The 13,192-nt window shown below is 39.7% G+C and overlaps 1 protein-coding gene across 1 annotated transcript in view; it reads right to left on the bottom strand.

Moving 5' to 3' along the window:
- Positions 1-13,192, bottom strand: part of ELP1 (elongator acetyltransferase complex subunit 1) — a gene marked incomplete at its 3' end in the record, with an annotated part of 55,251 nt that overhangs the window by 27,897 nt on the left and 14,162 nt on the right. The window contains exons 10-14 of the mRNA XM_080709079.1: positions 10,057-10,287; positions 8,376-8,546; positions 6,197-6,296; positions 4,342-4,524; positions 335-441 (exon numbers count right to left, since the gene is read on the bottom strand). Of these exons, the coding sequence (XP_080565205.1) occupies positions 335-441; positions 4,342-4,524; positions 6,197-6,296; positions 8,376-8,546; positions 10,057-10,287 (792 nt within the window). The remainder of the gene's footprint in view (positions 1-334; positions 442-4,341; positions 4,525-6,196; positions 6,297-8,375; positions 8,547-10,056; positions 10,288-13,192) is intronic.

The raw sequence follows: 13,192 nt of genomic DNA, 5'->3' as shown, positions 1-13,192 counted from the left end.
ACTTAGTGAGGCTCTCAGCAACCTAGTGAGACCCTGTTTCCAAATAAAATATAAAAAAGGTCTGGAAGTATAGCCTGGAGGTAGAAAGCCTCTGGGTTCCACCCCCAGTACCACCAAAAAAAAAAAATAATAAAGAAAGAATAAAAATTGAGTCAGGGGCCCAACTCAGAGGTAGACTACTTCTGAGTTCAACCCCAAGTACCACACACACACACACAAAAAAGATCTAATAGTCAATAATGCACTGACAAGATATTCACAAGTACACAGTGTCAAGAACTAAAATTTATTTAAGTAAGTCATAAATAAGTTCTCCTAAAATCTTAGTACTCACCCCAAAGGTACTTAAGAATCTCGCCATCAGCCAACTGCAATGCTACTGATTTGGTCTTAGAACTGCAACAGAGACTGATTATCATCCCATCCACTGTCACAGATGAACTGAAGAAAGTCAAAGAAGACAGTGGGGATTATTCTCAAAAGTAATGACATTTCACTGATTTCTCAAAGCAGAAAAAGAAATAAGCAACTGCCCTTTGGTGTTATACTACCTATTTTGATACTTATATAGATATATAAATATAGATATATGGAGGGAGGAGAGAGAGAAGAAGAGAAGATGGAAGGAAAGAAGGGAGGGAGGGACTGAATGATTCAAAGTTGTCTAGACTCAGAAAAAGCAGTTACTTATTTTATGACACTATTTTCCACAAAGGCAATAAGCTAATTGTCAACATTATTAAGCCATAATTTTTACTCTGGGAATAATTACTGCAATTTGTTGCTTTTTTTGTGTGGTATTAGGGATGGAATGGGGGGGCATTATATCCCCCCACCTCCAGCTCTATTTTTTTTAATTCTTTATTTTGAAACAGGGTCTCACTGAGATGCAAAGGGCCTAAGTAGCCGAGCTGTCTGAGAACCACGATCCTCCTATCTCAGACTCCCAAATGCTAGGATTATAAGTATGTGCCACCATGCTGGCTAATTTGTTGCTTTAGTTAAATATAGATGGTACCAATGTCATTTGCCTTTTTAAAATATAAACTGTATTAACAAGCAATTAGTTTGTAGAAAAATGGGTACATTCAGTATCTCTACTGCTATCATAAACATTCATGGAAAAATATTGGCCTTAATTGTGCAAAGAGGGATCTGTTATTGCCATTAGAGTTTTTCCTAAGTCAATGAAGAGAAAGAAATACAATTTTGTGAACAGCAAGAGTTAGTTATAAGAGCAAATTATACCAATGCTAGTATTATAATTGAGTTTTTAAACTAATCTGTAAGAAATCTAAAATTTATAACAATGGTTAATCCCTATGCAAACGCCTCAGAGCTTATTACTGAAGCAGAGGTTTAGAGGTCAAGCTCTGAAGCTGGACTGTCTGGGATTAGATCTGGCTCTACCTGCCCAGCTTCAGGCAAATCCCATATCTGCTCTGTGTCTTAGTTGTCTGTTCCTAAAAGGATGGTGCTGACAGCACATACTCCAAAGAGAAACTGAGAAATCACTGAGCTAATATGAGGCAAGCACTCAAAAGGACAGTTACAGTGAATGTAAACGAGCATCAGTTATAACCCGAGAGGGACTTTACGCCCCTCAAAGATAGTAATATTTAACATGAACAACACAGTCTTTTGAGAAACAAAAGTCAAAGTAGCAGAAATAAATTGTAAATGACTTTTCATTTCCTTTACAGCAAAGGAGATGACTACATATAGTTTCTCCTTCAACAGCTTAACAACAAAGAATTTCAAATTTGAAGTTGTTCACAATTGAGTCATTTCTAACATAAATTTCTAATATTTCTAAGTATGGTGGCACACATATGTAATGGCAGTACTTGGGAGACTGAGACAGGAGCATCACAGGTTTCAGGCCAGCCTCAGTAACTTGGCAAGACCCGCAGCAAGGGGCCTTCAAATTTAAAAGGGGGCTGAGAGCATAATCAGAGGTAAAATGTCTCTGGGTTCAATTCCCAGTACCACACAAAAAGAAAAACCTAAAAACATTTCTAATATAAATAAATATAAGTACTATTTTAAAATAGTAAGTTCTGCTTTAATCAGTAAATGTCTCCACTTTCTGGATTAAATTACCATTAGCTCACGCATATAATTATATGCTGCCATCTTAAAGATTTAGTGGGTTAACCAGGTCATAACATATTAACTTGATAACAAGCATTACTGTAGTGATTGTATATAGGTATCTATTAGCTGTCAGGGTGTTTTTTTTTTTATCCTGATGTGTATGTGTAGAGGAGGTAGGATCAGGAAGGTGAACTGGTCAGGAATTTTCTGCACTAGTCAAACAATCAAGATTCACTATGAGGAATGACTACATTAAAATGTGTTTCATAGCTGGGCACGGGGGGCGCACACCTGTAATACCAGTACTTGGGATGCTTAGAAGAGGATTGCAGGTTTAAGGCCAGCTTTAACAACTTCTGCTACTTAGTGAGACCTGTTTCAAAATAAAAAAATAAAAGGATTTGGGGTATAGTTCAGAGGGAGCGTGCTACTGGGTTCAACCCCTAGTACCAAAATATATACACTTATATGTTTAATGTTTGCAATAAGAAAAGATTTCTGGTATTACAAAAAGGGTTCTCTGAATATAAATCTAACTAGTAGGGCTTTAATAACAAATGAATCTAAAGGTTAATTTCAGTGAATGACTAAGTAGTCAAGTTTTTGTTTTGTTTTGTTGTGCTGGATTTGAACCCAGAAGCATTCTACCTCCAAGTGAATCCCCCAGCCCTATTTTATTTTTAGTTTGAAACAAGGTCATGCTATGTTGATGAGAGTCTCAGTACTTGCTGAGTCTGGCCTTGAACCTGTGATCCTCCTGTCTCAGCTTCCCAAATACTGGGATTACAAGTGTGTCCCACCACGCTTGTCTGCCAAGTTTTGATATTGGAAACCTGAGGCGCCTAGGAGCTGGCCAGAAAATGCTATCTGCTGTACCAGTGGGCTCAGATGACCAGAAGAGCAGTCATTAGGTGATACTTGCTTCATAATCAAGTTACAGTCAAGAATCAACACAAACTCAGTCCAGGGAGCAGTAAAATTTCAACAAAGAAAAATGGGGGGGGCCTTTCAATTGTGTGAAACAGATGTAAAAAAGAAGCCAGAAGAAGCATTTTGATGGCATTAGTTCAAAATAAAGCACATATAAAAAAATTTCTTCCCACTGCATTTATCTATGAGAATTAGCCACTCTGGCTGCCCTACAGAATTATTAAAATCAATTATAAAAGCTAGGCATAGTGGTACACACTTGTAATCCTAGCATTTGGGAGACTGAGATAGGAGGATCGAGGTCCACAGACGGCCTCAGCTACTACTTAGTGAGGCCCTTTGCAACTCAGTGAGACCCAGTTTCAAAATTAAGAATAAAAAGCCAGGTGTGGTGGCGCACGCTTGTAATCCCAGCATTTGGGAGGTTGAGACTGGAGGATCGCGGTTCGCGGACAGCCTAAGTTACTTAGTGAGGCCCTCTGCAACTCAGTGAGACCTGGTTTCAAAATAAAGAATAAAAATAGAGCAGGAGGTGTAGCTCAGAGGTTGAATGCCCCTGGGTTCCATCCCCAGACCTGCAAAAAAAAAAAAAAGAATAAAAAAAAGGGCTGGGGGTATAGCTCAGAGGTAGAATGACCCTGGGTTCCATCCCCAGTAACTAACACACACACACACACACACACACACACACACACACACACACAATTGTAAGATACAAATCAATTATAAGGTATAACAATTATCATGACGAATTGTGAATAGTCACTGATTTTTAATGTTTTACAGCTGAGCATGGTGGTATATACCTATTACTTTGGGAGGCTGAGACAGGAAGATCACAAGTTCAAGGATATTCAGGGTAACTCAGCAACACCCTTGCTTAATGGGAAAAAAAATAACAAGATCTTGAGGTGCAGCTCAGTGGTAGAGTAGCCCCAGGTTCAATCCCCTGTTATCATAAAAATTAAAAAGTTGTGCCTCAGTAACTGAAATTTGCCCTACTTTTCACTACTTCTTGATACATTCTGGTTTATTATTCTGATGAGACTAAAAACTTGAGTTATTATCTTTCCTTCTTTCGTTTTTATTTTCTTGTTTTTTTACAGTGTTGGAATTAAACCCAGGGTCTCATGCCTGCTACACAAGCATGGTACCAACTGAGCTGTACCTCGGCCTATACTTAACCCTTCTGCTAAATGTGTCTAACAAGAAAACCTTGCTCAGTAGAAACCCCCACAATCCCTACTCTCAGAAAAGACAAAAGCACCACTCCATGTGCTTATCTAACCTGGGGAAGACAGGGAAGTACAGTACCTGACAATGAGCTGCCCTTGCTCCTCGTCCACCTCAGATGGGGCCATGGTCAGATGGTGAATTACAGACTGTGGGGTGGACTGACTGTGGCATACAGCCAGGAAAATGTCTTCTTCAATCCAGGTCAGGAGGCTGAGCTTCAGTGGGTTTACTTCTTGATCTTCGCTGTTCTCAAACTGAATTCTGTTTTAAATATTAAAGAACACCCAAGACATGAATAAAACTTAAAATCATTAAACCTTTAAAATCTTTTCTAAATAAAACATGAACTGTCTTGTATATAGTCAACTCCTAATAATTTGGAGGAAAAAATCTGAGCTAATACCAAATATCAGAAAATTGAAAAATAATATTTGTCTGGCTTAAGAATTTTTTGTATTTGTTTCAAATTAATTTTCTGTTATCTTGAGAACTTTAGATTTGAAGAGCTCACTTCAGAAAACTTGACTATACAAGGGAAGGGTCCTGAGGCCCTTTCCACTGTCAACACTTCTCAGCATTCAAAGAGGATGCCAGCAAATACTTGGACCTCAGGAGAATGGGCCTTTCCTAAGCAGCTCCCATCAACATGCCTAGTCAGCCTGGGAGATGGTTTCTGTACTTTGTTTAAGGGGTATCTGACACCTGACCAGGCCACTGTCTTTGCCACTTCACTTAAGGACCCACAAAGACTACTTTCAGCCTTTTAACATCCAGTGGCAAGTCCTCGCTCCATTTAAGATGCTTGTCACGGTGTGTTCTTCCGACTCGACCACTTCTTTCTGAATTTGTCTCTCCACTGCATTCATCCCAGAGTATTCTCACCCTATAGGATTACTCCCAGCTCTGATTCTCAACAATAATCCCCCATCCTTTGCCAATCTCAAACCCATCCTTTCCTCAAGGATCAGGGAAAATATTCATGTCCATCATGAATTCATCTCTGAATAACTTGGAAGTTAACCTTCTCTCAAACTCTGAAAATGAAACTAGCTGGGCATGGTGGCGCAAGCTTGTAATCCCAGCATTTGGGAGCCTGAGACAGGAGGATCGCGGCTCACGGACAGGCTAGGCTTAGTGAGGCCCTTTGCAAATCAGTGAGACCCTGTTTCAAAATAAAGAATAAAAAATAAAACTGGGGGTTTCACTCAGAGGTAGACTGCCCCTGGGTTCCATCCCCAGTAAGACACACACACACACACACACACACACACACACACACACAAGAAAAGAAAAGGACTAACCAAATACAAATAGAACAGAATCAAATCCTGGATTTGCTAATTATGAGGTGCAGGCCCTTGGGCAAGTTACCTATCCTCTAAGTTTGTTTTCTTATCTGTAAGTACTCAATATGTAGTACTTTAACAAAACACTTTCTCACAAAACTGGTACTGCAATTTGGCTTCTTGGATTCTGCAAATGCCTATAGTGGATCTGAGGCACTCAATTATACCCACTCATCTTTAGTAATGTTTCAGTGGGAAAATGCATTCTGATTTCAATCTGTGAATCTCAAAATACAACTCCCAGGAGTTCTGGAGTCTGGGATGAGGCAGAGGGAGAGAATCAACTAGACATTCCCTCCATATTCCATGAGAGCCAAGAAAGAGAGGAGAGAGAATCAAGGGCTACTGTGGGGACTGGGTTCTAGACCACCTTATGGCTTTCCTTCCTTGCCACCATTTGAATATATGGCACTCAGATAAACTAAGTGACCGGCCTCCCCAACCAGTTTCAAAAACCAAGGCTGGGCTGCTATACCTGCTTCTTGTTCCACTGTACAAAAGGGAGAGACCAAAAAACAGTTGGCTGAGTTTAGGACAAAATGCTGGCTTACTTTGCTCCTAGAGGCCTAAGATAGTTAAAAACTTACATGTATCTCTTTTCCAAATGAGGTGTTCTAAGGGAAACTTTAAATCCATTTCCACCTACAGCTCCCAGTTTTACCGTGGGGTCTATACTTGGACTATCACCTAGAAAACAAAAATGCAAATATTATCATTTGTAAACTACATATATTTCTCCTAATACTGAGGGGATAGGGTCCAGCAATGAATAAGGTCTAGAAGGCAAACAAAACAATCTTATATAACAGCCACATTTCAACCTCTCTCTTAAATTTCTGCATACCTTTCAGATTTAACCAAACCCTGCTTTCCCTCAATGTATGTCTGCCACAATCCTCACCAATGAAGCCCACACCTCAGCAAGACCAAGTAGTGGGCTACCATCTCGCCCCAGTGCCACTTCCTCCATCATCCCACCGTCTCTCAGTATCTTCCTATCCTCTGAACAACTCAGCACTTGCCTACAAGACATTCTCTTTCCATTCCTCAGTCACTGCGCCACAAACAACACAATCCTTTAAAAGGTTCAGTCAGGACTCTGCATTCCTCTCTTCCAAGCCCTCTGGTGGCTTCCTAACTCACTCAGAGTAAAATCCTTCAAGGCTCTCCTAGTGTGGTTCTCTGTCTTCTCTCTGACCCTGTCTACACACTCGCCTCCAATGCTCTGCAGCAGTCACCCTGACCTCCTGATTATTCTGAAATATAACAGGTATTCGCTTTCACTCTGCTGCAATGCTCTTGCTCCACATGTCTGCGTGGCTCCATTCTGACTCTCACCAGGTCTCTGCTTAAACATTACCGTCAGAGAGAGGTCTTTCCTGATCACTTTAAATACAAAAGCCACCTTCTCCCAGCAGACCCCATCCTCAGATTCTTCCAAAACCACATCCTCCTTAATCTTTCACTATAGCACTTGCCACCTGAGAGATTATATGCCTTGATAATAAACACAGTTTTATATTATTTTTAAAAGTGTAAGGATTGTGATAGCATTTTACAGAGTGAAACTAAAATCAGAGAAACTGATATATATTCAAACAGCATTCATATAAACAGGCTGCTGATTTAACAGAAAAGCTGAAGTGAAAATGGGGCTATTCAAGCAGAGCATGGTGGCGCACACTTGTAATCCCCGTACTTGGGAGGCTGAGATGGGAGGATCATGGTTCATGGTCAGCCCCAGCTACTTAATGATGCCCTCTGCAACTTAGTGAGAGCTTGTTTCAAAATGATGAATAAAAAAAAAATAGGGCTGGGAGTGTAGCTCAGAAGTAGAATACCCCTGGGTTCCATCCTCAGTAGCACACACAAAAAATAATAGTAGTAAATAAAATTAAACTAAAAATGTGGTTATTCAGTATGAATTATTTAGGTTTTTTGTTTTTGTTTTTTGGTGGTACTGGTGATGGAACCCATGGGCCTTTTACCTCCGGGTTACACTCCCAGACCCTATTTTATAACTTTTTATTTGGAAGCAGCGTCTCTTAAGCCAGCAGAAGCTGGCTTCGAACCTGCACGATCCTCCTGTCTCCGCCTCCCAAGCGCGGGGATTACAAGCGTGCACCACCACACCCGGCTGAATTACTTAGTTTTGATGACTATCTATCAGCTGCTATCTAGGCTTTTTCAGGTAAGGCTACGACTGCCATATACCAGTATACTTTATGATATGACCATAAAAATCACAAATAAAAACAAATTTTGGGTTTCCCAATACATTAGAAAGCAAAAAGAAATGAAGAGCAATAGAACTGTGGAAGGTCAAGCACAGCGGAGGCTGGGACACAGGTGCTGAGGTGCTTGCCCATTCTTGCTCAAACAAATTGCAAACCCTTTGGCACTGAGAGCCCTACACCTAATCAAGAAAAGTGCATTTGGCAGAGTTCCCCGGAGAGGTGATGATCAACTAAACACACGTATATAAAGGCAACAGAAATACTAAAATACGTTAAAGATGTAAGAAGAACTTATCTCATGTCCAGAGTTGAATTTTATTAAATAACTGACTCTTCAAGTTCAGCAAAGCAAAAGGAAATATTTTTGTAAGTCCGGGTAGCAGGGAAAAAAGCCAGTTAACTATGAAAATGATAATGAAACCAATTAGACTTCAACAATTTCTGGAATAATACAAAACTATAAATTGCTTTTGTGTAAGAGTAGGAGGGGCTTGATTCAGAATACATCAGTAACTGTCTTTTAACATACCACATTTATAAACAGAAATCTGATTGCTGGCATCTAGAATAGCAAGGTCGTTACTCTTTTCTGGGTGTGCAGAGAACGTGACTTGATTCACTGGGTGTGGGAGCAGCAACCGGTAGGTACACAGCGGGGGTGGAATCACAGTCTGCCGGAAGACTGTCATCAATACTCTGTCTGCACAGGAAAGAGGACGATTAGACTAATAAGACTCTGAAATCAAGGTATCTAAACAGCACTGTACCTGAGTACTTACAGTGATGGAAAACAAACAGGCTTTTTTTATTGTTGTTGTTTGCAGGTCTGGGGATGGAACCCAGAGGCATTCGACTTCTGAGCTACACCCTCTGCCCTATTTTTTTATTCTTATTTTGAAACCAGGTCTCACTGAGTTGCAGAGGGCCTCACTAAAGTAGCTGAGGCTGTCTGCGAATCACGATCCTCCAGTCTCAGCCTCCCAAATGCTGGGATTACAAGTGTGCGCCACCACACCCAGCTCAAACAGCAATTCTTAAAAATAATTTTTGGTGTTGGGTGTGGTGGCACACACTTGTAATACCAATACTTGTTGGGAGGCTGAGACAGGAGGATTATGCAGGTTCAAAGCCAGCCTCAACCACTTAGTGAGGCTCTCAGCAACTTAGTGAGACCCTGTTTCAAAATAAAATAGGCCTGGGAGTGTAATCAGGCAAGAAGCTTCTGGGTTCTATCCCCAGTACAACAAAAAATAATAAAAATAATTTTTGGTGTTTTCCTCATGAGTAAGACCCAAAATGTTATGGTGGCAGAGAGAAGAGGTATCCTAACTTCTGTCTATATTTGTTTACTGTCACCCCCAAGCTCAGAGAAGTCTATCTCTGGGCTTGGAAGTCTAAGGTAAACAGGCCTAGAGACCAGAGTTCTAGCTTAAAGGTTCTAGCTTTGGATCCATGGCCAAGCCAGACTAACCCAAGGGAATCAACACCTTCAAAATCCTTAAAGCACTATGTGTGAATGTGATAGTAAGACAGAGCTGATTAAGCTCTCTATGCAGAACACAAGATTATACAATCATTATGACTATTACATGGAACATGAATTTATGTATCAACTCAGATTATAATCTTATGAGCAAGAGTTCCTTTGTTATCAGTAATAAGTAAACTATATTCAGGTGACTACTTGCCAATTCAGCCCCCTCCACCTAATTAGAAAACACTAACCTAATCCTCATGCTAAATAGATGTCTATGACTTGATATAATTCTGAAATAAATCAATGTCTGTGACTTGATATAATTCTGAAGTGTTTATACTGGAAACAAAGCAACACAGTAGAATGTTGCCAGGGTCAACGTAAGTGTACATCAGGACAAACAGACAAGGCTAACACAGCCAATCCCACAAAGACTTTACTGCTGTCTTCTCTACAAAGTCAACAAGTAAATGTTTGTGCAAAGCCAGACATGTAAATGTATGAAAGCCATGGATACAGTACAACTGGGAATGGGGAGGGGTATGGTTCTCAGAAGAGCATATACCCTACCTAATGGCATTCCTAGTCAATCAAAAACAGAGTAATCAATGAGTAAAAATAAAGCAACCAAACAAAACAAAGATTTCCCTACTGTTCTATTCAAACCACCATCTTGCAAGCCATGGGCTCAGGAGCCCTTGCAGGTTCAAGGACACACTTCCCAGCGGCTTACTTCCATCAATGACAGCCACATTTGCCATGTCACTCCAAGTATGTCCTGAGCTCCGGTCAGTCGTCCAGCACCAGTCATAGCAGAGGTAATGCCAGCCCTGACAGAAAACATGGAGCCGGTATGGAGCCACCGGATCCCACTTCAGAGACACTATCTTGCCTTTCCCGCTAGAGCCAAAGGGCAGACTCTGCTTGAGATACCAGTGATAGTTTCCAACAGTCCAGAGCTGAACTGCAATAGAACATGGGAGAAAAAAAAGGCCATTAGAAGCCAGTGGAGCAGACTTTATACAACTTGCTAGTCAAGACAGGAGGATTCCAAGTTCAAGGCCAGCCTGGGCAACTCAGTGAGACCCTGTCTCAGAATAAAAAACAAGGGCTAAGGGTGTAGTTCAGATGTAAAGTACTCATGGAGTCAAGATCTAGTACCAAGAAAAAAAAATGTTTAGCTAGGCATGGTTCTGAATGCCTGTAATTTCAGTACCTGGGAGACATGGACAGGAGAATTGAAGGCCAGACTCAGCAGCTTTGTGACCTCAGCAATCTTGATTCAAAAGTAAAATTAAAAAAGGGCTAGGGGGTGTAGCTCAGAGGTAGAATGCCTCTGGGTTCAATCCCCAGTACCAGGAAAAATATATATTAATGATATATACAAGTTACAATCTTAGTTATACTAAGGGATTTATTTCCTATTTATTTTATCATTTGTGGTACTGAGATTGAACCCATACTGAACTACAACCCACGCCCTTTTTTTATTTTTTGTTTTGAAATAGGGTCTCACTATATTGCTGAGAGTCTTAATACAACGCTGAGGCTGTCCTCATGCCTGTAATCCTTGTTTCAGTCTCTCCAAATACTGGGATTACAGGCATGTACCACTGTGCCCGGCTAGGAATTTCTTAATTTCCCTACCTACTGACCCTTAGTTTCATGATCAATGCACATACAGCCTAACTCTCTAACCACAAGATCACAACACTCCTATGTAGCCATGAGTTGGTAAACTAGCCCACAGGCTCATGCTCCAAGAGGGCAGATGCTATGGCTATTGTTATGCTATGTATTTATCCTGAGTATACCACAATGTGTCCTTTGACATGCTGGTTAACCAGTAATTGTTACTTATACCTAATCACTTTCAGGGTTTGGGTGGTAGTGTCTGTAGTACCAGGGATTGAACCCAGGGGTGCTACACCTTCAGCTGAGCTCACCCCATCCTTTTTTACTTTTAGACAGTATCTCACTATGTTGTTCAGGCTGGCCTAGAACTTGTGATCCTCCTGCTTCAGCCTCGGGAGACTCTGGGAATACAGGAATAAACTACAGACCTGGCTTCCTTAGTGTTTTGACTGTCTGCAGCAACACCACTGCAGAAGGGTGGCTTGGCTAGGCTATGGTGCCTGGTGAGATATGAGTCTAGATATTGCTAAAAGGGCATTTTGTAGATGTGATTAACACAATCAGTTGACTTTATTTTTTTTTTTTAATTTTATTTTATTGGTGCACTGTATTCATACATCATAGTGGGATACAAACTTTTGTAGACATACATGCACACATCGCCCAGTCAGCCCCCACCCGATCCCCACCCCATTCTCTCCCCATCCCTCCTTCCCATGCTTGGCTTATTGGTTGACATCTAGTATTATAGCAATTTATCCAAAATTAAAAATGATAATCTCACATAACAGTTTCATTTGTCTGATACCAAGTGTTTGATGATTTAAAGATAGCATTTCAATATTTCTTTTTTTGCTTTCTTTCTTACTAGAGCATATTTTTTTCTGTTTTTTTAGGTGAAACTATCATATATTTATATATTTATTTTTCAGAAGAAAATCTATCCTAATATGGAATATGAATTCTAGATACCCAAAACGATCTTGAAAAAGAACAAAGCTAGCAGATATATATTTTCTGATTTCAAACCATATAAAGCTACAATAATTGAAACAGTGTAGTACTGTTCTAAAGGCAGATATATAGACCATTGGAGTTAAATACAAGCCTAGAGCTAAATTCTTCCCTATATTGTCAAGTTATTTTTGACAAGGTTTCCACGAACATTTGGTGGTGGAAATAATAATCTTTTAACTAAATATTGTTGGAAAATAATAATAACATGGAAAAGAATAAAATTGGACCTTTACCTAATCCCATATACAAGTATTAACTCAAAATAGATAAAAGACCTAAATATAAATCTTAAGACTATAAACTTTTAGAAGAAAATCTGGGTCATAAAACCTCACAACATTGAAATTGGCAGTGATTTCTTGGATATGATTTCAATGGCACAGGCAACAGAAGAATATACAAACTCCCTAAAAAATAAAAGAAAATATTGTATATCCAAAGACAATGTAAACAGAGTTAAAAGTTACTAATAGAATTGGATAAAATATTTCCAAATGCTATATCTGAAGGTATATTAATATTCCAACTAGAAATCCTAAAAATTAACAACAATAAAGGCAAACAATACAACTTAGAGATAGGTAAAAGACTAACATAAATAATGAATCTCCACAGATAACCAATCTTAGTTGTCTGTTGGATGGAAACTCTTGTTTCTCTGGTTCTGGTGAGTGTTACCTATTTCTTCTTTGTAGTTAATCTCTTTGAGTATTTTCTCTAGCGCTGGTTTTGAAGACATAAATTCCTTCAGTTTCTGTTTGTCATGGAAGCTTCTTATTTCTCCATCTAATTTGATAGAAAGTTTTGCCGGATAGGAAATTTTTGGCTGGAAGTTGTTTTCTTTCAGAGTTTGGAATATGTTACTCCAAGCCCTTCTGGCTCTCATGACTTGGTTTGGGAAGTCTGGAGTGATTCTAATTGGTTTGCCTCTGAATGTCAGTTGGCCCTTTGTTTTTGTTGCCTTTAAGATTCTCTGCTTGGCTTCCACATTGGTCATTTTGACAATTATATGGCGTGGGGATCCTCTTCTCCGATCCTGTCTAAAGGGAGTTCTATAAGTTTCCTGGATCTGTGTATCAACCTCTTGCTCTATATTTGGAAAATTTTCTGCTATTACTTCCTTGAAGAGATTGTTGATCCCTTTGGTATCACTTTCTTTTCCCTCCTCTATTCCAATTATTCTTAGGTTAGCTCTCTTAAGATGGGCCCATATTTCT

The sequence above is a fragment of the Muscardinus avellanarius genome (genome assembly GCF_963383645.1).
Source record: "Muscardinus avellanarius genome assembly, chromosome: 13".
Lineage (NCBI taxonomy): Eukaryota > Metazoa > Chordata > Mammalia > Rodentia > Gliridae > Muscardinus > Muscardinus avellanarius.
Note: the sequence above shows the minus strand (reverse complement) of the source record. Positions and strands in the feature narration are given on the sequence as shown.